Below are 21,580 nucleotides of genomic sequence, written 5' to 3'. Positions count from 1 at the left end.
TTTGAACTGCCGCTTGCTCTGGAGCTCTGAGTGTGTCCCGGGCCTGCCATGCTTCTGTGCTGCTGGCCTCGGGAGGATGACAGGCCGGGGACGCTGCGGCTCTGCCGGTGGCGTGTGCTGGGACAGAATCAAAGGACAGGAACGGGGCTTGTTTTCCTGCTGCCTTCACCTCCCGGTGCCCTTGGTCAGACGCGTGGACGGAGGCCAGAGCGGCCACGGGAAAAGGTGAGTGTGGGAGGTGTCGCAGCCACAGCCCTGTGCTGGGGACAGTTCTTAGGGTCTTTTCTGGCCTGTGGAGCTGGAAAAAGCTGTTTTACTTCTGGTGTGAGGTTGGCAGCCCTAAGCAAAGGGGCCTACTCCTTCGTGAGTTTCCAAGATGGACAGACACTGTTGGTGGCCAAAAAGTGCCGTGTGGTCACTGCCAGAATCCCCAAACCCAAATTCCTGCCCCATCACGGTTCCCAGACGTTAGATGGCCAGAACGAAACAGGCATGTGAAAAGTGGCGCCATGGCCTGGGGTGGGCAGACCAGAGGAAGCCCCAGGTGTGGTCCCCAGGTGGGGCCTGGGCTCTGGACCGAACCCGTGTGGCAGTCACTGCATGTCCTCCCTGAGCCCACAGGGCAGCTAGCTCCAGGGTACTGACCACACAGGGCTCACAGCCCCCCAGTCCTGGCCGCGGCCAGCCCCCTCTTAGATGAGGAGCCATTGACTGTGCACTCGGCTGGTGACTGAGCTGCAGCTGTCCTGCCCCATGTCTGATGCACTGAGAAGCCAGGGAGGTCTCCCCTGGGTGGCACATTTGGCCCCTCGTGTGGTGACAGATGCCTGCAGACTGGCTTTAGCAACAGACATAATATAGACGGTCCCGGTCCTGGCAGCCAGAGATCCAGACCCGAGGTGCCACCTTCCCCTTCCAGCTGCCCGTGCCTCCAGGAATCCTCGGCTGCCCGGCTCTGCCTCGCCTGGGTCTGCCTCCTCCGTGTCGTTGAGGATACTTGTCGTCGGCCTTAGTCCCCACTCTAATCCGGGATGATCTCGTCTCAAGGTCCTTTGCTAATTACACCTATGGAGACTGCATTTGCAGCTGGGACACATCCCTCAGCTCCACTGGACGTGAATTTCAGGGACACTGTTCAGCACACTCCACCTAGAGCCCCAAGGGGCCAGAGTGCAGAGCAGTTGGAAGGCGGAAGGCCCCAGCACAGCGGAAGGTCCATGCTTGAGGAGTGACTGTCTTGCCCCTGAGGTGTTTCCGGGGCTGGGGCAGGGCCCCATCAGCCCTGAGGTTCCGGGATGCCCTCCCTTTCCACATTCCCATGTTCCCGGGCTGGGCAGGCTGCTCTCTCCAGGGACACAGCGTTCATGGGGAGCCAGAGTCATGTCCTCTGAGTCAGGAGCCAGAGGGTTGGCCACCTCACAGAGGAGGGGGGAGGATCCCGTTCACATGTGCGTTTGGCCACTGGGGCGTCCCCGGGCCCTGTCAGCCCGATGGCTTTAGACACGGGCGGAGTCTCCCCTCCAGCCTCTGGGTGGATGGTTCCCATGGCCACATCTGTGGGACTCAGGGATCAGGCCACTTTTCCCTGAAATCATCTCCCCAGGGCCTTTGGAGCGTTCCCACCACAATTACCCCTTTCTCGAGGGGATCCTGCTGACGAAGCAGAGGCTGCCGTGCCCGGCTCACCGCGTGGTTTTCTAGTTTGCCTGCTCCCCGGGGTTTTGGCCGTGCGTTTGCTTTCATGGCAACCCCACCAGCCCCTGAGGAAGATGCCTTTTAGGGACAAGGAAGGGGCTGGAAGGTCCCGTTCAGGCTCTGCGCTGAGCCTGTTCCCGCGTCTCTGTGGGCTCTGGCAAATGTCACCGTCTGTCCACGGTGATTCTCTTCCTCCCTTCCCTGTCACGCTGCCCCCTCCTCGTGGGTGGAGGCTGACTGGACAGCAGACTGCCGGGTGTGGAGGCTGGGTGACTGCTGAATGAGTGAGCCGCTCAGCCATTCCTTCCGGTCCTGCCCAGTGCCTGGGGCTTCGTGTCAAAGCCAGGACCAAGCCCCAGTCTAGGGTCCGTGGGAGAGCCTGAACCCCTGCCTTCCTGCCATCCCCCATGAGGGGTGAGGAGTGGGTCTGCCGGCTGCACCCAAGGCTGTGAGGTTGGGGGATGTCATTCCTCTGTGCATATCCACCGGCCTCCAGGACCTTAGACACGTGACAGAGAGAGGCCCTGGACAAGCTACAGCCCAGGAGGTCCCTGCAGGGCATCCCTGGCCACACTATCCTAAGAATGAAAGCTACATGAGTGGCTTGAGAGGGGCGCTGCCGAGCCTCCCTAGCTGGAGCTTGTCCAGGCTGGAGTGTAATGGCATGATCTCGGGTCACTGCAACCTCCTGGCTCCCCGGCTCAAGCCATCCTCCCACCTCAGCCTCCCAAAAAGTTGAGACTAGAGGCCTGCCACCACCACACCCATCTACTTTTTGTATTTTTTGTAGAAACGGGGTTTGGCCATGTTGCCCAGGCTTGTCTCCAACTTGAGCTCAAGCGATCCACCTGCCCCAGCCTCCCAAAGTGCTGGGACTACAGGTGTGAGCTGCCGCACCCGGTGCGGGGACGATTCTTAAGTCTGTGCTTGGTCAGAGCGGCTGGTATTTCTTTTCTTGGAAGTTTCAGAGGCTGCAGAATGGAACTGTGCACCCCAGGGAGCACCACTGTGTGGGAGGTATCCCGTCCCCAGCTCTGTAGTCATGGAGATGACTGTGACCACAGAGTGGAGTGAGACGCTGATTAAAACATTAAAGTTATCCAGGCCTGGCCTGGTGCGGTGACTCACACCTGTAATCCTAGCACTTCGGGAGGCCGAGGCGGGTGGATCACCTGAGGTTGGGAGTTCAAGACCAGCCTGGCCAACATGGTGAAACCCTGTCTCTACTAAAAATACAAAAATTAGCCTGGCGTGGTGGAACTCTGTCTCAAAAAAAAAAAAAAAAGTTACCCAGGCCTTAGGGCTGCCAATGTCCAGCTCCTGCCTGAAGACCTCATACCGTGTCCAGCATATTGTCCTTAGTAAAAGCAGCCACCCTCTGTGTGGGATCAGCTGCCTTTCCTGTCGTGAGGCTGGAGGTGGGTTCTGAGGATTGATGTGTCTGGCAGGGACCGTGGACTGAGGCCTCCTGTCCATCAGCTCAGGCTGAGTCCAGGGGGTGGTCACAGTGAATGGAGCATGTGTTTCTGGCCTCCAGGGCTCACCTTCACCCCCTCCCACTGTGAGTGCCAGATGGGGGAGGCAGGACCTTGCTTCGCAAGCAGCCTGGCAGGTCAGCATTTCCCCACTTGTTGCACAGATGCTTCCCCCTGCAGAAGTAAGTGGGCAGGACACAGTAGGGCTTTGCAGATGTGAAGGGTCTGCACATTCCAGAACATTCCATCAGAGAACAGATGGGAGGGAGGCCAGAGGGGCTGTGGGCGTCTTGGCTGAGGTGCTGTGCAAAGTGCACTGTCCTGAGTTGCTCTGAGCTGCCCCCGCTCCAGGCCTGCAGGGTCAAGCCCTGCCTGCTGACCACCCAGTGACCAGGACCTGGAGCACATCACACGCAGGCAGTGGGCCCCAGAGCTCATTCTTCTCAGGAGATCAAGGCCTTGGCAGGGCGGGGTGGCGGGCAGCCCTCAGGGAACCCACCAGCGTCCCCATTGCAGGCTGAAGATCAAAGGCCCCAGCACACCTGGCATCTGGGATAGACAGAGCTGGGGGCAGAGCCGCAGGCATCCAACAGGGAAGCAGGTGCAAAACAGGAACCGGTTCCACCCACCGGGAAGGGACCCCACCGTGGGCTCTGCCGTAGGAAATCCGGTGCCACCTTTGAAGCTCGCACTTCGTTTGGGGCAATTGCCAAGGTCTTATGGGAACCTCCCTTCACGGGCCCCCTTTGAAATTTGCTCGCCTCGTTGCTCTGCAGTGTTCCCTGGACCACCAAGGTGTTTCCCCTTCTTGGGCCCCCATGGTGACCTGTGGTCTGAGGCCACAAGGTGGGACACAGCAGCCCCAGGGGCCCATCCCTTCCTGGCCCTGCGAGACGGGCTGGTGAGTTCTCAGCACGAAGGGCACTCACACACGGTTCTCACATGAACTGACAGTCCACAGCCTGACCAGGATTTCCACTTGTGCCCCCAGCTGTGTGTGCGCCTGGCAGGCAGGCGGGAGGGGACCAGCTCCTCTGTTCCGGTGGTGTCTTTGGTCTTGTTTCCAAGTTCTCCTTCCTGAAGCGCAGTGGTCCTTGAGACAGGTGTCTGGGCAATGTATTCCGGGCTCGAACACACCGGGCCCATTTCACAGAGGACATAACAGTCACAGAAAGGGCCAGAGCTGTCCTAGCAGCCAGGTGACCTTCCGGAGACACCCCTTCCCCCAAAAGACACGTCCTCCCGGGGAACCCGTGAATGCTGGTGGCCTTATTTGGAAAAGGGGTCTTTGCAGATGTGACTGAGGTTCAGATTTTGAAATGAGGTCCTTCTGGAACAGGGTGGACCCGTCACGAGGTCCAGTGACGCGTTTCCTCAGATAGCAAAGGAGAGAGCTCTGCACACAGCCCTGTCCCTGCCCCGGCTACAGCTGGCTGTACGCTCAACACAGTCCAGGATAAACCTGTGCTCTTCCCCAGGCCTGTCCTGTGAGCCCTGGAGGGAGGGCAGCCTGTGCCGAGCTCCCCACACCCCAAGAAGCGGGGCCCTGGTGGCTCTGGGCCTTCCTTGGTGCCGTAGCCAGGATGCAAACCGAGGTCCCCTGGCTTCGTACTGCCTCGACACTCGTGTCATGAGGTCTCAGGGAACCTTCTTAAAGACAACTGGGGCTGCTTGACCCCTCCCTCCTGACCTCCTGTAGCGTCTGAGGGGCCCTCCTGGGCGGTGGTCAGAGCTGCCGGTCCCCTCTCAGGTGGGCACAGCGCAGGGCCTCCAGTGGGGCCACGTTCCTCTGGTTGTGGTTGGAACCCTGCACCCTCCACGTGGCTCAGCAGGTACATACCATTTGTCACAGTGAAAAGCCTTCACTCAGACTGGGCGTGGTGGCTCACGCCTGTAATCCCAGCACTTTGGGAGGTTGAGGCGGGCGGATCATGAGGTCAGGAGATCGAGACCATCCTGGCTAACACAGTAAAACTCCGTCTCTACTAAAAATACAAAAAATTAGCCGGGCGTGGTGGCGGGCGCCTGTAGTCCCAGCTACTCGGGAGGCTGAGGCAGGAGAATGGCGTAAACCCGGGAGGCGGAGCTTGCAGTGAGCCGAGATTGTGCCACTGCACTCCAGCCTGGGAGACACAGCGAGACTCCATCTCAAAAAAAAAAAGAAAAGAAAAGCCTTCACTCCAGCATTTTTTTTGCTATGTATTTTGCTCCAGGAACATTCTGGAACTGGTAGCATGACCTCTGTTCTGTGCTCTCTAACCCAGCGTTCCTTTCTTTGGCCCCTGCCAGGTGATGTGTCCAATCTAGATCCCAAGTTCTCATTTGAAGGCACCAAATTGGATGTGGGGAACATCGTGCTGGCATTATACAGCGGCCTCTTTGCCTACGGAGGATGGTAGGTTCTGGAATGTCTGGGTCCCTTGGTCTGGGGACACACATTCCCTGACGTGTCCAGGAATCCCAAACGTCCCAGCCATCAAGGGGCAGTTAAAGGGAGTAGACGGTATAGAGTGGCAGGTGACCCTCCAGAGTCACCCACACCCCGACGAAGCGTGGGGAGGCCGCCCGCTGCAGCCCTACTCTGGCTCCAGCTCTGTGTCTGTCTTGGCGGGCGAAGGTGGCAGGTGGAGGCAGCTGAGCCCTGCGGCCCCTCCGGGTCCCCGGCCTGGCTCCTGCGCTCAGGCAGGCCTCACAGGGACCTGAGAATCACCCCGGTAGGGCGAGCGGGCAGGAAATGTGCAGGAGGGCCTGGAAGGGGTAGAGGGACCCCCGGAGCAGACAGGAGGCTGAGCTTCCACTCCGGGTCTGCTTTCCAGCCCGGCGAGCAGACCACTGGGGGTTGGGGGGTCGGGTGCTCTCTGCCAGGTGATTTCTTTTCCCTGATGAGGATCAGATCATTTGAAAGCTGTTCTCTAAATTTTAGGAATTACTTGAATTTCGTCACAGAAGAAATGATCAACCCCTACAGGTACGTGCAAGAAGGGACGGAGGCGTCGTTTTTCATTATTGTACTGTGAGGCAGGAGGCAGCCACGTGCCACCTGAAGCCTGTTGGTTAGCTCAGGCCAGCTCACAGTAGGGCCGCGACTGGGGCCTCTGGGGCCAGCAGGATGTGGAGCGGGTCCCTGAGAACGGTTTCTCCAGAGAACGGGTGGCAAGTGAGGCCCCCACTCAGGGCGGGATGGTACAGAGGAGCTGCTTGGGCTCTCGGCTCTGGTCCCCGGCTGTGTAGCTCGTGGGCAGAGCCTTAGGATTCAGACCGGGGCGGCCTGACTTCGCTCGCCTGAGCCCTTGAGGTCACCCAGAAGAATCCCCATTTCTCAGGTGGGGAAGCTGAGGCCATGGCCAAGGCACCAGCCAGGCCTGTGCAGTGTCCCGCTCCAGGCAGTCTCGTGCTCTCTTACTGCTTCCCACCTTCCCTGAGAAGCTGGGCACAGAGGCCGGAGCTGCTGCTGGCGAGGAGCCCACCTGGCTCGTGGGCACAGGGTTTGGCTTTCAGCCTGGGTGTGTTGAGTGACACGTCGTCCCTGTTCCTTCCAGAAACCTGCCCCTGGCCATCATCATCTCCCTGCCCATCGTGACGCTGGTGTACGTGCTGACCAACCTGGCCTACTTCACCACCCTGTCCACCGAGCAGATGCTGGCTTCTGAGGCCGTGGCCGTGGTGAGTCGCTACCCGCCAGCTTCCACCAGGGGTCTGAGGCTGTGACCAGCGCATCCCCTCCAGACTGGAGAGGTGCCCCAGTCTCTAAGCCTCCCCTACCTGGAGGAGTGGAGTGGTGGTCTCCCCTCACAACAGCCGCAGAGGAAGTGTCTGGGGATCGTCCTCGGCCTCGGCTGCTGGGGAGAGTCACAGGGGAGAGGGGTTTAAAATCTGATGCCAGGCCACACCTAGAACCAGCTGTAAGCCAGAAGGCCCAGGGAGTCCAAGGCAGCGGTCGTTTGAAATCTGAGCGCAGAAAGACTGGAGTCTGCCACAGACTAGCGTTCTTTAGAAGGCACGGCTGCTGCTGGCTTGGCAGGCAGGAGGCCAAGCCCGGGCAGTGTCACTGAGCAGCTCAGCCAGGCTGGCCCCGTAGCTTCCAAGGCTCCTCCCATTGCCCTCCCAGGGCCGGGGAAACAGGGAGTGGGCGCTCTGGCCAGCTTCCTACTGAACAAGCTCTGACTCCCAGCCCACTGCCTGCAGGGCACCGTGCTGGGCCTGCAGAGGACCCCAGATAGGGAAGGCAAGATCCCCACCTGGAGGCCGTAGCTTGCTCCAGAGGAGTCCAGAGGAGTCCAGAGGAAGGGGCAAATCAGGACCAACGAGTGCTCCCCCACAAGCAGGCTGGGCAGGGGCCACTTGAAAGCCCTGTCCTGGGAAGTCCCCCCAGAGGCCAGAATCCAGCCCAAGAGGTCCTCTGCAGAGGGCTCTTGTGAGCTCACAGGGCTCCTGGTGAGCGCGGGGAGGGCGACAGCCAGCCGTTGGGGCCCAGCTCACTGGTTGTGCCTGCCTAGGACTTCGGGAACTATCACCTGGGCGTCATGTCCTGGATCATCCCCGTCTTCGTGGGCTTGTCCTGCTTCGGCTCCGTCAATGGGTCCCTGTTCACATCTTCCAGGTGAGTACAGCCCTACCCACAACAGGTGAGGGAGGCCCAGGCTCATGGCCCGGTTCAACACGTTCCATGTCTGTAAAGGGTTTGTCTCTGTGATACTGGGGATACACAGCTGCTCCAATAGGCCAGGCACGGTGGCTCATGCCTGTCATCACAGCACTTTAGGAGGCCGAGGTGGGCAGATCGCTTGAGCTCAGGAGTTCGAGACCGGCCTGAGCAACATGGCAAAACCCTGTCTCTACAAAAATATACAAAAATCAGCCAGGTGTGGTAGCATGTGCCACCGTAGTCCCAGCTACTTGGGGTGCTGAGGTGGAAGGATTGCTTGTGACCAGAAGGTTGAGACTGTAGTGAGCTGAGATGGTGCCACTGCACTCCAGCCTGGGTGACAAAGTGAGACCTCAAAAAAAAAAAAAGCAGCAAGCTCAAATAATACAGAAATAAAGGAAGCGTGAACTTTAACCCTCGCCTCCCCGCTCCTGCCTGGAAGTGACACAGCCGTGGTGTCCTAGATGCCCCATGATTGCCGCTCAGCCCCCGGGGCTGGAGTGAGCAGTGGCTCCCAAGTTTCTGTCCTTGCCAGCTGAGTTGGTTGGGGACACTGAGAGGCCCACAGCCAGCAGCTGGAGGGGCCTGGTTCCCACTCTGGCCAGAGAGGCCCAGACAAGCCAGGCACAGACCCTGTCCACTCCCCAGCCTGCCATGTCCCCTGTCCCTGTGCTGAGTTGTGAGGCAGTGGCTGACGCCACTCTGTTCTGTTCACAGGCTCTTCTTCGTGGGTTCCCGGGAAGGCCACCTGCCCTCCATCCTCTCCATGATCCACCCACGGCTTCTCACCCCTGTGCCGTCCCTCGTGTTCACGGTAAGCCTGCTGCACAGCCCCATGCCCTACATCCCTGGGGGTTGTCCAGGAACTTCCCAGAGGGAGGCTGCCACAGCTTGCAGCTTTGTCTGGGGTGTGAACTGGGTGGCACCTCAAACGTGGCCTCCTGCCGAGCTCCACTGCATGCCAGAGAGTGCTGGAGGGCCTTAAGATTTTATTCCAAAAACAATATATGGTGACTGCCACAAGCAATTCAGTCCATCGGGAATGCGGGAAGCAGAAGCTCCACCCAGGTTGCTGCTCTGCTGGCTGCCTGGCTCACTGCACCTCCGCCTCTGCAGGCACCTGCCCCGTGTTCGTTTCTCAGCGGCGTGCATCACACGCAGTTTCCTTCCACTTCTCCTGCATCTTTCCATGCCAGCGCCTTTGATTGCCCTCGTTCCCTCTTGCTGTGTCACTCATCACTCCAAAACGTAGCGATCTAAAAGGAAAAGCACTTGTTATCCCACAGTTTCCGTGAGTCAAGGATTCAGGGAGCTGATGCCTGGAGCTGTGGTCTCATCTGAGGGTGTGACCAGGGCTGGAGAGGCCACTCCCATGGTGGCTTCCTGCATGACTATGGGCTGCAGGCCCCGCCCCTCAGCACACTGGCCTCCCTACAGGCTGCTTCCGTCAAAACCAGTGAGAGACAGCAGAGGAAGCTGTGGTCTGGCCTCAGAGATCCTGGCCCTTGCTTACTAATCCTTCCCTGTGTTAGAAGCGAGTCAGGAAGGGCAGTGAGTCCTGGACTCTCTGGCAGCTGCACGGTCCTCGGGAGCACAGCTGTGCTGGGGGTTACAGAAACAGTTTTCTTGGTGACCCCTGAGTTAGGTCAGGTTGTGGCCCTCACACACAAAGCCACAGTCCAGCGGAGCCCAGCTGCATGTGTACACTGTGCTCGTCACCTGTCCGTAACCCAAATGTGGTCTCCATTTCCTTCTCCCTTCCCTCCTCCCTCCTTCCCTCCTCTCCCTCCTTCCCTCCTCCCTCCTTCCCTCCTCTCCCTCCTTCCCTCCTCTCCCTCCTTCCCTCCTCCCTCCTTCCCTCCTCTCCCTCCTTCCCTCCTCCTCTCCTCCTTCCTTCTCTCCTTCCCTCCTTTCCTCCTCTAAGACCTTGCATGTTGCTCAGATGAGGTTTCTCCTTTAAAACAAAATTCCCTGGTGCTCAGCTGGGCCCAGCCAGGATAGACAGTCCCCAGTGGCTACCACGGCCCTCCCCAGCCCTAGTTGTGGGCTCCAGGGCTCAGCCAGCCGCCTCTCTCTTCCAGTGCGTGATGACGCTGCTCTATGCCTTCTCCAAGGACATCTTCTCCGTCATCAACTTCTTCAGCTTCTTCAACTGGCTCTGCGTGGCCCTGGCCATCATCGGCATGATCTGGCTGCGCTATAGAAAGCCCGAGCTGGAGCGGCCCATCAAGGTGAGCCCAGGGCCTCCGGCTCCCCCAGGCAGCCTTCACAGAGGCAGGGTCCATGGGTCCTAAGGACCCTGAGTCGGGAGCCAGCATCCCAGCTCAGCCTCTGGACCTGCCCCTGCCTGCATGCACCTGGGCAGGGCCACGTCCACATCAAGCCCGAGTCTCCCCTTGGCAAACCAGGGCTCATGCCGCAGGGGGTCCCAGTGGGAGGGGTGCAAGGCCGTGTGTGCCCGTGCTTTTGCAGCAGACACGGGGTCAGCTAATTCTGGTGATGACTGTTGACCCAGCTACGAGAGTGCCCAGTGTGATTGCAGGAGCTGGGGTTCCTCAAAGGACAACAGATGGCACAGAGCTTGTGCGCCCTTGAATGGAGGGAAGCAGATAAGGACATTGCAGTCATAGGTGGGCGGTGGTGAGCCCCTGCCAGGGGCGGGGTAGAGCCGGGCCTGGCACGGCATTCAAAGGGCTGTCGCGGCTGTGCTGGCAGGTGGAATGCAGGGTACCCGGCCCATGGAGCGCCTGGGCCCCACTGGACTCTCCCCATCCCCAGCAGCTCATTCAGAGGGGCAGCTGTTATCAGTGAGCTGCTTTCTTCAAAAAGGGGGCCATCCAGCAGAGACCATGCTCCTGCCTGGGGCCCAGCAAGCTACGCTGCCCTGGCCATGACACAACAAGAGGCCAGAGCCCCTGGTGGCTGCTGGCCAGTAGCTTTTGTCACTCAGCTAGCATATGGCTATCACAGTAGCCCAGCTTCCCTGCCCAGACCATCTCTTCCTCTGTGTTCCTGAAGCCTGGGGGCCCCAGGGGTGCCTGTGATCACTGTTTAACAGGGGCTTTAGGCCGGGTGCAGTGTCTCACGCCTGTAATCCCAGCACTTTGGGAGACCGAGGTGGGCGGATCACGAGGTCAGGAGATCAAGACTATCCTGGCTAACATGGTGAAACCCTGTCTCTACTAACAATATAAAAAATTAGCCAGTCGCGATGGTGTGTGGATGTAGTCCCAGCTACTCGGGAGGCTGAGGCAGGAGAACGGCGTGAACCCGGGAGGTGGAGCTTGGCAGTGAGCCGAGATTGCGCCACTGCACTCCAGCCTGGGCAACAGGGCAAGATTCCGTCTCAGAAAAAAAAGAAAAAAAACGGGCTTTAAAATACGGTCAGCACAAGAACCCAGATGCAGCCCCGAAAGAAGGCTGCAGAGGGCAAGGAGGAGCCGCCCTACATGGGCACCAGCTTGTGCCTGCTGTGCCAGCCTAGCCACAGGGCCTTGGAGGGCAGCAGGAGGCCCAGCCTGGCCCAGGAGAGGCGGCACAGGGCAGTCACCGGACACGGCGGGGGCTCAGCCCCCATGGGGACTTGGGCATGGGGTAGGCTTGGCTCTGCTCACTGTGAGCCTGGGCACGGGGTTGGTGTCTGTTCCCTGGTGACAGGGCAGCCATGCGGCCTGCACTGATGGGCTAGGACACGTGGTCAGCCCTGCGTCTCCCAGGGTGCCCTGTCCAAGTATGGATTCAGGACAGCCGAGTCAATCCCACAGCCGTGCCGAACCGCGGGTCACGGGCTGGGCCTGCAGGCTCCTCACAGCCCTGCCTGGCTTCTGTGCCGGGTGGAGCTCGTCTGCTGAAGGTGACAGTTTAGGCTACAGCTTCAGGGATGGGCTTTTGCTCAGTGGTGTCCACAACAGGGTCTCCAAGAGGGTGGTCTCCTGGCTTCTTAGTGGGTGGCCACTGTCTCCTGGAAGCATCAGGCCCCTGCGTGTCCTGGCGGCTCAGGGTTTCCAGGCCTGTGATGTGGGAATGGAGCTGTGACCTTCCCTGCCCATGGGAGGCCTCGGGAGATGAAGCTGGCTCCTTCCATCCCTCATCAGCAGCCGCCTGAGCCCCCGGCAACGTGCCCAGCCCTGTGTGCAGAGTCTAGGGCAGGACAGCCCGGTGCGTGAGGCAGATCCAGGCCCAGCACTGTGTGCGGAGTCGAGAGCGGGACAGGCCGGTGCGTGAGGCAGATGGGGTGCAGCTCACATCCTGGTGACCTGGAAGTCAGCGGCTGTGGGTGTGGAGGGCCCAGGAGGGCTGAGGAACCTCGGGGCATGGGGGAGGGAGGCTCATCCAGGCCCTGTCCTCTGCTCCAGGTGAACCTGGCCCTGCCCGTGTTCTTCATCCTGGCCTGCCTCTTCCTGATCGCCGTCTCCTTCTGGAAGACGCCCGTGGAGTGTGGCATCGGCTTCACCATCATCCTCAGCGGGCTGCCCGTCTACTTCTTCGGGGTCTGGTGGAAAAACAAGCCCCAGTGGCTCCTCCAGGGCATCTGTGAGTATCTCGCTGGCACGCAGCCCACGGTACCCTCTGCCCTGGGCAGCGAAGGGAGTTGAGAGGCGTCGGCCATCTCCACCCACACGGAGCCAAGCGTGTTGGGTGGCAGGAGGGTTCAGGTCCCTGCAGTGTCTGCCAGTGACACGCAGCCCACATGTCTCGGGGATAAGACGCTCAGCGCAGCACCAGCTCATCTCTCAGGATGAGGGAGTCCAGAACACCAGGCTACTGCTGCCAAGTGACAAAATCTTGCTGGCTGCCACCAGCTGACACAGCAGACTTACTGAGAAAGGCAGAAAGAGGCAGAGGCAGGTGGATCAATTGAGGTCAGGAGTTCAAGACCAGCCTGGCCAACATGGTGAAACTCTGTCTCTACTAAAAATACACAAATTAGCTGGGCATGGTGGCGGGCACCTGTAATCCCAGCTACTCAGGAGGCTGAGGCAGGAGAATCACTTGAACCGGGAGGCAGAGGTTGCAGTGAGCTAATACCACACTACTGCACTCCAGTCTGGCCACAGAGCAAGACTCTGTCTCAAAAATAAATAAATAAATAAATATAACAGTAATAGGCCGGGCATGGTGGCTCACACCTGTAATCTCAGCACTTTGGGAGGCCAAGGTGTGCAGATCATCTGAGGTCAGGAGTTCGAGACCAGCCTGGCTAACATGGTGAAACCACGTTGCTACTAAAACTACAAAAAATTAGTTGGGCATAGTGGCACGCATCTGTAGTCCCAGCTACTCAGGAAGCTGAGGCAGGAGAATCGCTTGAACCCGGGAGGCGGAGGTTGCAGTGAGCTGAGATCTCACCATTGTACTCCAGCCTGGGTGACAGAGCGAGACTCTGTCTCAGGAAAAAAAAAAAAAAGACAGAAGGAGAAACCCTCCTCTCTGACCAGAGACCCGGGGGTGCAGCAGCGACCCGGGGGTGCTTTACCACCAAGCTCAGGACCCCGTCCTCCGCGCCTGTAAATGTGGCCAGGCTCCTAGAAAAACGCCGGGGTGCCTGCGGGCCTAGATGCTGATCCCCATGTTACTGGGCGGCTTTGAAAATTCCTGGGATGGCAGCAACACAGGCAGGGAGACCCCCGACCCCAACCCCACACTCTGATCACCGCCAGGGTCATGGTAGAACATTTGCCTCAAGCTTTGCAGTGGGATCTGCATTAACTGTCATTCAGGACACCAAGAGCTTAAACCCTTATCTATCCTGAAACCAGTCTCCCTCCCCGGAGCCAGGTCTCTGCGGAAGTCCCAGGCGTGACAGGTCTTCCGAGAACCTTTAGCAGATTGGCCCCTCCAGCCCTGCCCGCAGGACAGCCTGGCTGCTGTGAACAGTCCGGGTGTGTGTCCAGGTGCTGGCCCGGGTGTGGACCTGCAGGAAGGCCTGTCATTGCCCCGTTGCACTTTGCCGAGACTCCAGGGCCTGGTTTGTGTGCTCCACGGGCTGCACTCCGCCTCCCCAGGGTTCTGAAGCAGGCAAGGGGTGGGCCGAGTGGGATGCGGCCCTTCTGCATTTCAGCAGGAGACAGCGCCTCGGGCACCCGGTATCCACCTGCACAAGTACACAAGGGAGGGTTCCTTAAAATCCCAGCTCTGGCTTCTCTGCAACTTTGGGAGGGGCGGCAGTGCTGGGTTAGGTGACAGCAGGGCTAGGGGAGCCCCAGCTCACGCCCCCATGTCCCACTGGTGCTTGTCCAGCCCCCAGGTTAACACAGCTGTCTTCTCTCCTGACAGTCTCCACGACCGTCCTGTGTCAGAAGCTCATGCAGGTGGTTCCTCAGGAGACATAGCCAGGAGGCCAAGAGGCTGCCAGAGGAGCGTGCACAGAGGCCAGTTAACGCAGCTCACCCCCTCGAACCCACTCCGGTTCCCCACAGTCCACAGCTCAGCTGCGCATCCCAGTCCCTCGCTGTCCCTCCCAGGTCAGGCGGCGGAGCTGCTGTGAAAACTCTGGTACGAATCTCGTCCCTCAGCTGAGGTCGAGTCCGGGACCCAGGTGTGGCTGTGCTCCTGCCCAGGAGCAGCGTTTGGTCTCGTCGGGCCCCTTTTCTCTTCCCTCCTTTGTTTACTTGTTTTGTTGTTTTTTTTTTTAACTTAAATTTTGGGTCAACTTGACACCACTAGGATGATGATTTTTTAAGGAGCTGGGGAGGGCAGGAGCCTTCCTTTCTCCTGCACACTATGTGCCCCAAGGGACCAGACCCTGGGCGAACAGAGCTACTGAGACTTGAAACCTCATTGCTACCATAGACTTGCACTGAAAGCCGGACAGCTGCCCAGACTCATGTGCTTGTGACATTCATGAAAACCAACCCTGTGGGCTTATGTCTCTGCCTTAGGGTTTGCAGAGTGGAAACTCAGCCATAGGGTGGCACTGGGATGGGGGTGGGGGATCCAGGCGAGGTGGAGGGTCCAAGGTGGGTGATTCCAGAGCTCCTCCCAGGAGGTACCTGAGGCCCTGTTGGACTCCAGAGCGTGTATCCTAGCCCCGAGACACCATCCCAAACCAGGGAACAGCCCCGGGGTGCGGGGGGTGCCGGCATCTCTCCTAGCTCACCAGGCCTGGCCTCTGGGCAGTGCGACCTCCCGGATATTTCTGTGTCCAGTTTTGGAAGCTGAGTTCTGGTTCATGCAGACAAAGCCCTGCCCTTCAGTCTTCTAGACGCAGGCAAGAAAAGCAGACACACCGTGGCCAGGTACCCAAGTGGGAACCTGCTCTGGGCTCCACACAGCAGTGTCCCCTGTCCTGGAGGCCACAGCTGCCCTCAGGCTCCAAAGCTTTGGCCTCTGTGCTGCCCAAATCCCTGCCCAGCAGCCCCTTCTGGCCAGGGCTGGGTTCCGCCTCCCGGCCAAAGCACCTCCCCACTCTCCCTGTCACCCTCACGTCTTGTCCTGGTCCTCCTGATGCCCGTTGTCTAGGAGACAGAGCCAAGCACTGCTCACCTCTCTGCCGCCTGCATTTGGAGGTCCCTGGGCTCTCACCCAGTCCTCACCCTCCTGCAGGGAGGGAGATAGCAGCCCCCACTGTTTCTGTTGTTCCCGTGAGTTTTTTTCCCTATGGGAGGCAGCCGAGGCCCGGCCAGTGTGGTCCACTTTCCTGAGCTGTTGCTGCCTCTGTGGCAGCAGCCAGGGGCCCGCAGAACAAGAAGACCCCACCGGGGCCCTCCTGAGGTCTGGGGGGCTCTGGCTTCTCTTCTCCCCAGCTAGAGGTGGAGCCAAGTGGTCCAGAATCACTCCAGTGCTCCTCTGTGGCTGGAGGAGCTGGCCTGTGGCACAGCCCTGAGTACCCCAAGCCGGGAGCCACCGGAGCGGGGCTGGACATGGCTTCACTGACCAGCGGCTGCTCAAGCCGCAAGCTCTGAGCAGGTGCTCAGTGGAGCCTGCCGCCCCCTGCCTGGGCCCCAGGACCCCCTCATCATCCAGTGGGCCTGCAGAAACCTGATAGACAGTTTGGGGACCTGGGGTCAGATGTCCATCTCTCTTGCTTGAGGAATGAAGACTTTTATTCCAGAGCCCAGGGGCCCATCCAGCCCTGGCACCCCCGCCCCGTTGCTTCCTGCTGCACATGGACCGACTTCCACAGCGTCTGCTCATGGGTACTGCATCCTTCCTGGGGCCGAATCCCACTCGTCCAAGGGACAGCCCACAGTCCGGACGCCGAGGACCCCCAGTGGGCAGATGGACTGACTGTTGGGCAAGACCTCTTCCCTCCGGGCCTGTTCTCTGGGCGGCAGATAAGGACAGTAGCTGGTGCCCTACCTGCCTGGCGCATTGCTGTGCGAATCCAGGAGGCAGGGGACATTGTAGGCGGCCACAGCCCCGGCTCTGGGAGAGGTGCTGCCTGGACGCATGTGTCCCACTGGAGCTGGCAGGGCCCATGCACGACGTCGGCCTCTTCCCTTCCCGCCTCGGGTAGGGGTCCTCGGGATGCCGTTCTGTTCCAGCCTCCTGCTCTGGGAGGTGGGCATGCCTCAAGGATGCGGGGAGCCAGCGGACTCTCGATGACACGTGCTTGCCTGTTGGCTGCTGCGGCTGTGGGCGAGCATGGGGGCTGTTCTGTGTCTGTTGTGGGAAGTAGCTGCTGAGTGAAATGGCGGGGGCCGCTGGGGTCCATCTTCACACTGCATAGGTCTCTTCCAGGCATCTGGGCTGGGGTGGGAGCTCCTCCGCAGAAGGTCGATGGGGGGTCCAGTCTGTGATCCTTGGTGCTGTGTGCCCCACCCCAGCCTGGGGACCCCACTTCAGAAGGTAGGGGCCGTGTCCCGAGGTGCTGACTGAGGCCTGCTTCACCCTCCCCTTCCTGCTGTGTTGGAGTACCACAGGGGACCAGGGCCACCACAGGGGACCATCTCAGAGGACTCTGCTTTTCCGTCCCTTTTTCTCCACACTCCACTGACAAACGTCCCCAAAGGTTTCCACTTGTGGGTTTCAGGTGTTTTCAAGCACACCCCACCAAAACAAGCAAGTGTTTTTTCAGTCGTTTTGCTTTTTTGTTTTGTGCTAACGTCTTACTAATTTAAAGATGCTGTCGGCACCGTGTTTATTTATTTCCAGTGGTCTTGCTCAGCCTTGCTGCTCTGCGTGGCGCAGGTGCCACGCCTGCTCCTCGTCTGTGTCCCGACCACGCAGGGCCATCCACTGTGACGTCGGCTGACCAGGCCGGACACCCTCTGCCGAGTAATGACGTGTGTGCCTGGGACCGTTTCTATTCTGTGTTAATGGCTAACCTGTTACACTGGGCTGGGGTGGGTAGGGGTGTTCTGGCTTTTTTGTGGGGTTTTTATTTTTAAAGAAACACTCAATCATCCTACCGCTGATGTTCCGTGTTCTTTTCTTCCGCGCCGGGCTCTGTGTGCGGGAACGTTCCTGGCCCCCTCTTGGCCACCCCATTCCTTCCCACCTCCACATATTCATTCGTTCATTCACCGACAGCCCACTGAGGCCGCTGGGTGGGGGTGAGCCATGGACCGGTAGGTAGCATAGGCATCACATGTGAGCACGCACCCCTCGAGGATGTGGGGGCTGAGCCGGGATCTCGGATCTGCCACTGCAGTAGGGGGCAGGCAGCCTGCACAGGGACATTCAGGTGGAGACCACCGGGGAGGAGGGGGAAGGTTCCAGTCCCAGGGAGCTGCAGGGGTGAAGTTGGGAAGGGCTTGGAAGTCACGCGCTGGGAGGATGCAGGGCTCCAGATCCTGGGAGGTCAGGAAAGAAGCTTTTCTCTAGGCTGGGATCAGAGCAAGAGAGGAAGCAGCACTGATTCTGTGTTCCCAGAACACTCCCGAGCCTCTCAGTTAAGAGGGCAAGTCCGGGGCTCAGAGCATGAACCCCTCATCTACCTCCCAGCACCGGGTGGGAGGGCAGCCGTGGGGCTCCATCCTGGATCCAGTGGAGGTGGCTGTCTGCAGGACCCATGCAGTCTTGTCCCAGCTGAATGGGAGGTGGGGGACAGGGATTGGGGTCACAGGCCCTGAGTGGGTCCCATAGTCTGAGTCTTATCCTGGAGCCACCGAGTCCCACAAGGAACCAGGAAGGCTCCAGGTGCCAGAAATATGAAGTCACTGGAGTGAGCAGTCAGCTCCACGGGGTGTTAGCAAAGAGGCCTCCTGGCTGCAGGTCTCCTGGGACTGGGGGTTGGGCAGCTTTTCCCTAGTGGGCTGGGCACCCTCCTCCCCGCGGCCCTTTCATTAGGGAGACCTTGCCCAGTGGTGGACCAGGGCATTCTGGGGTGCTGGGAACCTTTGCGGCAACTGGGGTCACGTGGAGCCCTGGCCCAGGATCTGTGTGAGCCCCCCACTCTGACCACCCAGGCAGTAAGGGCCTACCCACCTCCCGTGGGCTCTGGGAGAATTCGGGTGCATTATAATAATGCTTCCGCTTCTAGGAAGATGAGGCCCAGGCCTCTCTGCTATTCAAAGGCAAATTAATCCTATAGCTCACCCCTCATGATTGAGAACTGGCCACCCTCTAAGGGAGCTGGAATTTGGAAAGCAGTTTTTGGAGCTGGGGACCTTGGATGGACCTGGGGCAGGTGCGTACCCCTTCGGGGACTGATCATTGTGATGGGCTTGTTGAGGGACAGGAAGAAGAGAACTCAAACTCGGGCTGCCCCAGCCCCTGACACTGGCTACGTGAGGTCACCAGTGAAGCAGGCCCCCACACACCTGCACCAGCGTCTGGGGACTCCCTGGGAGCCTGTTGAGTGATATCCAAGGGTGGGGCTGGGAGCTTAAACAAAAAGCCTTCGCCTAGCCCTGGAGCTCCTCGTAGACCCTGCGGTGGGAGCAGAGTTCCACTATCGCGATAGTCCTCGGTGCTGCAATAACCTTTTTTTTTTTTTTTTTTGAGACGGAGTCTCACCCTGTCACCCAGGATGGAGTGCAGTGGTGTGATCTCAGCTCACTGCAACCTTTGTCTCCCAGGTTCAAGCAATTCTCCTGCCTCAGCCTCTCGAGTAGCTGGGATTACAAGTGTGTGCTACCATGCCCGGCTAAATTTTTGTATTTTTAGTGGAGATGGGGTTTCACTATGTTGGCCAGGCTGGCCTTGAACTCCTGACCTCAGGTGATCCACCCGCCTCAGCCTCCCAAAGTGCTAGAATGACAAGCGTGAGCCACCATGCCCAGCCTGCAATATTCAAATCAACTCCTTTAAAAACCCTGATTTGGCCGGGCCCAGTGGCTCACGCCTGTAATCCCAGCACTTTGGGAGGCCGAGGTAGGCGGATCGCAAGGTCAGGAGAGCGAGACCATCCTGGCTAACATGGTGAAACCCTGTCTCTACTAAGAATACAAAAAATTAGCCGGGCATGGTGGCGGGCGCCTGTAGTCCCAGCCACTCGGGAGCTGAGGCAGGAGAATGGCGTGAACCTGGGAAGTGGAGTTTGCAGTGAGCCAAGATCGCGCCACTGCACTCCAGCCTGGGCGACAGAGCAAAACTCCGTAAAAAAAAAAACAAACAAACAAAAAAAAACCCTGATTTGTTCTTCATCCCTCAATCCCCTGCTGGACACCAGTCAGAAAAGCTCCTCCTGCCCTGAAGAGAAATGCAGACACCCCACAGAGCCACAGCCCCACCTGGCTTGGCCCCGGCCAATCTCCCTTTTCCAGTCAGGCTGGGTCCCTGGAGTCCCCAAAGCTCTGCCCCGACCCCCTCCCAATCCCGGGGCTTTCCACTGCCTTCTGCTCAGCCTGGACCACTCTCGCTCCAGCCACCCTTCATGGTCAGACACCTGCCCTGACGGTGCCTTCTGCCAGCCCGTCTGCCCCAGAGCACGGTCGGCACCCGCAGTGCTGGTGTTGGCATTCTTGCAGTCACCCATGGGTGAACCCCCACCCCAGGAAGGTTCCTGAAGACAGGTCCTCATCTGCCCTGTCCCCTGCCGGGTCCCCCAGCTCTAGGGTCTGGTGAAACAAAAGCCTTGGTCAGTATTTGTGGAAGAGGTGAAAAGAATGAAGCCAGCATCCCATCTCAGCTCGGGGGCCCCAAGTGAGCGGCAACTGGGCCCTTGGGTGGGGCGCAGGTCTGTGGGAAGATGGGAGGGGCTCCCTTCAGCCAGACCACTGCGGAGGCCAATGTCCAGCCCTGTAAACGGAGGTGGACACAGGTAGAGTGAGACCCTGTCTCAAAGGAAAAAAAAAAGTCTGGGTTGGGCTTTGATTTTGACATTCCCCTACCTGTCAAAATCAAAGCCCAACCCGGCCTTTTTTTTTTTTTCTTTGAGACAGGGTCTCACTCTGTCACCCAGGCTGGAGTGCAGTGGTACTATCTCAGTTCACTGCAGCCTCAGCCTTCCAGGGTCAAGTGATCCTCCTGCCTCAGCCTCCTGAGTAGCTGAGACTACAGGTATGCACCACCACACCTAGCTAATTTTTTTTAACTTTTTGTAGAGATGGGGTCTTGCTTGTTTCCTAGGCAGGCTGGTCTCAAACTCCTAGACTCCAGTGATCCACCTGCCTGGGGTTCCCAAAGTGCTGGGACTACAGGTGTGAGCCACCGCACCCAGCCAATCCAGACTTCTTTTTCTTTTCTTTTCTTTTTTTTTTTTTTTTTATTGAGATGGAGTCTCGCTCTGTCACCCAGGCTGGAGTGCGATGGTGTGATCTCGGCTCACTGCAACCTCCGCCACCCAGGCTCAAGTGATTCTCCTGCCTCAGCCTCCAGAGAAGCTGGGATTATGGGCGCTTACCACTATGCCTGGCTACTTTTTTAAATTTTTATTTTTAGTAGAGATGGGGTTTCACCATGTTGGCCGGGCTGGTCTTGAACTCCTGGCCTCAAGTGACCTGCCTGCCTCAGCCTCCCCAGGTGTTGGGATTCCAGGCATGAACCACTGTGCCTGGCCAAAGGTTTTCTTTCATGGGGGATGTGAACAAGGCTGGAAAGAATTCAACCTTGTTCTTTGTTCTTGTGTGGGGAGTGGGGTGGGGAGCCTGAGGGATGATGAATCAGCTTCCCTGGGCCAGCACTCTCTCAGGGGTGGGGAGTCACCGGCTGGCCCAGGCCGAGGGGGTCCAGGTTCAGGGCCTGCCGGAGGGAGAGGAGCTGAACTCCAGTCTGGTCAACAGGCATTTCGTTCTGATGGATCTGTGGGGACAAAAACAGCTCAGAGAATCATTGATGAGGGCAAGAAAGGTGCTGTGTATGGCCTGGCCTCATCCCGGTGGACCCAGCAAGGCCTGCCAGGCATGCTCTGCCTTCCCTCCAACTGACACTTCAATGCCTTGAGCACCGTGGGAGACAGCAGGCGTAAACGAATGGTGTGTGGCAGCTCCCTCTCCCCCAGAGAGAGGGTGAGGGGGGAGCGTTTGTGGGGGCGGGAGCCCCAAACACATTTGAATGAAGCCGCCTATCTGGTGCGCCCTCCCCAGGAAAGCAGGGCTTCCTGAAGGAACCAGTGACCAATCCTCTCACCGCCCCCTCATTGCAGAAAGCCCAGGTCTCGCCATGACCAGCCCTCTCCTGCTACCTCGCCCTCCCACAGATCTTGCTGGGAGCCTGTCTCCCCGTGAAGTCCCGCTGGACGGAACTCTGGGCAGCTCTTACGACCTGCTGGGAACTGCAGGCAGAAGCACATGGAGGCTTGGAGAGACACATTAAACCCTAACCCCCGGTGTAGGAAAGGGAGGGAAACAGAAGGAAGGCATTGGCCTGGAAAGCGGGGACCTCGGCTCTGTGGTGCTCTGGCCCCTCCCCCAGCCCAGGGGCAGCTGCCTTCACCAGC

The 21,580-nt window shown here is 59.1% G+C and overlaps 1 protein-coding gene across 3 annotated transcripts in view; it reads left to right on the top strand.

The window, feature by feature from the left end:
• Positions 1-19,330, top strand: part of SLC7A5 (solute carrier family 7 member 5) — a 43,010-nt gene extending 23,680 nt beyond the window's left edge. The window contains exons 3-11 of one of the 3 annotated variants that reach the window (XR_013412035.1): positions 5,460-5,565; positions 6,094-6,138; positions 6,710-6,833; positions 7,667-7,770; positions 8,533-8,629; positions 9,897-10,046; positions 12,171-12,348; positions 14,092-16,497; positions 16,584-17,167. Coding sequence is in view for 1 of the 3 variants with exons in the window: in XM_015126762.3 (XP_014982248.1) it covers positions 5,460-5,565; positions 6,094-6,138; positions 6,710-6,833; positions 7,667-7,770; positions 8,533-8,629; positions 9,897-10,046; positions 12,171-12,348; positions 14,092-14,147 (860 nt within the window). In the remaining 2 variants the exon portion in view is untranslated. Of the gene's footprint in view, positions 1-5,459; positions 5,566-6,093; positions 6,139-6,709; positions 6,834-7,666; positions 7,771-8,532; positions 8,630-9,896; positions 10,047-12,170; positions 13,110-14,091; positions 17,168-19,207 lie in introns of those variants that run through there. The other 2 variants (XR_013412034.1, XM_015126762.3) reach the window with 2 other exon arrangements.
• The last annotated feature ends 2,250 nt before the right edge of the window (positions 19,331-21,580 follow it).

Source organism: Macaca mulatta, chromosome 20 (genome assembly GCF_049350105.2).
Source record: "Macaca mulatta isolate MMU2019108-1 chromosome 20, T2T-MMU8v2.0, whole genome shotgun sequence".
Taxonomy (NCBI): Eukaryota; Metazoa; Chordata; class Mammalia; order Primates; family Cercopithecidae; genus Macaca; species Macaca mulatta.
Note: the sequence above shows the minus strand (reverse complement) of the source record. Positions and strands in the feature narration are given on the sequence as shown.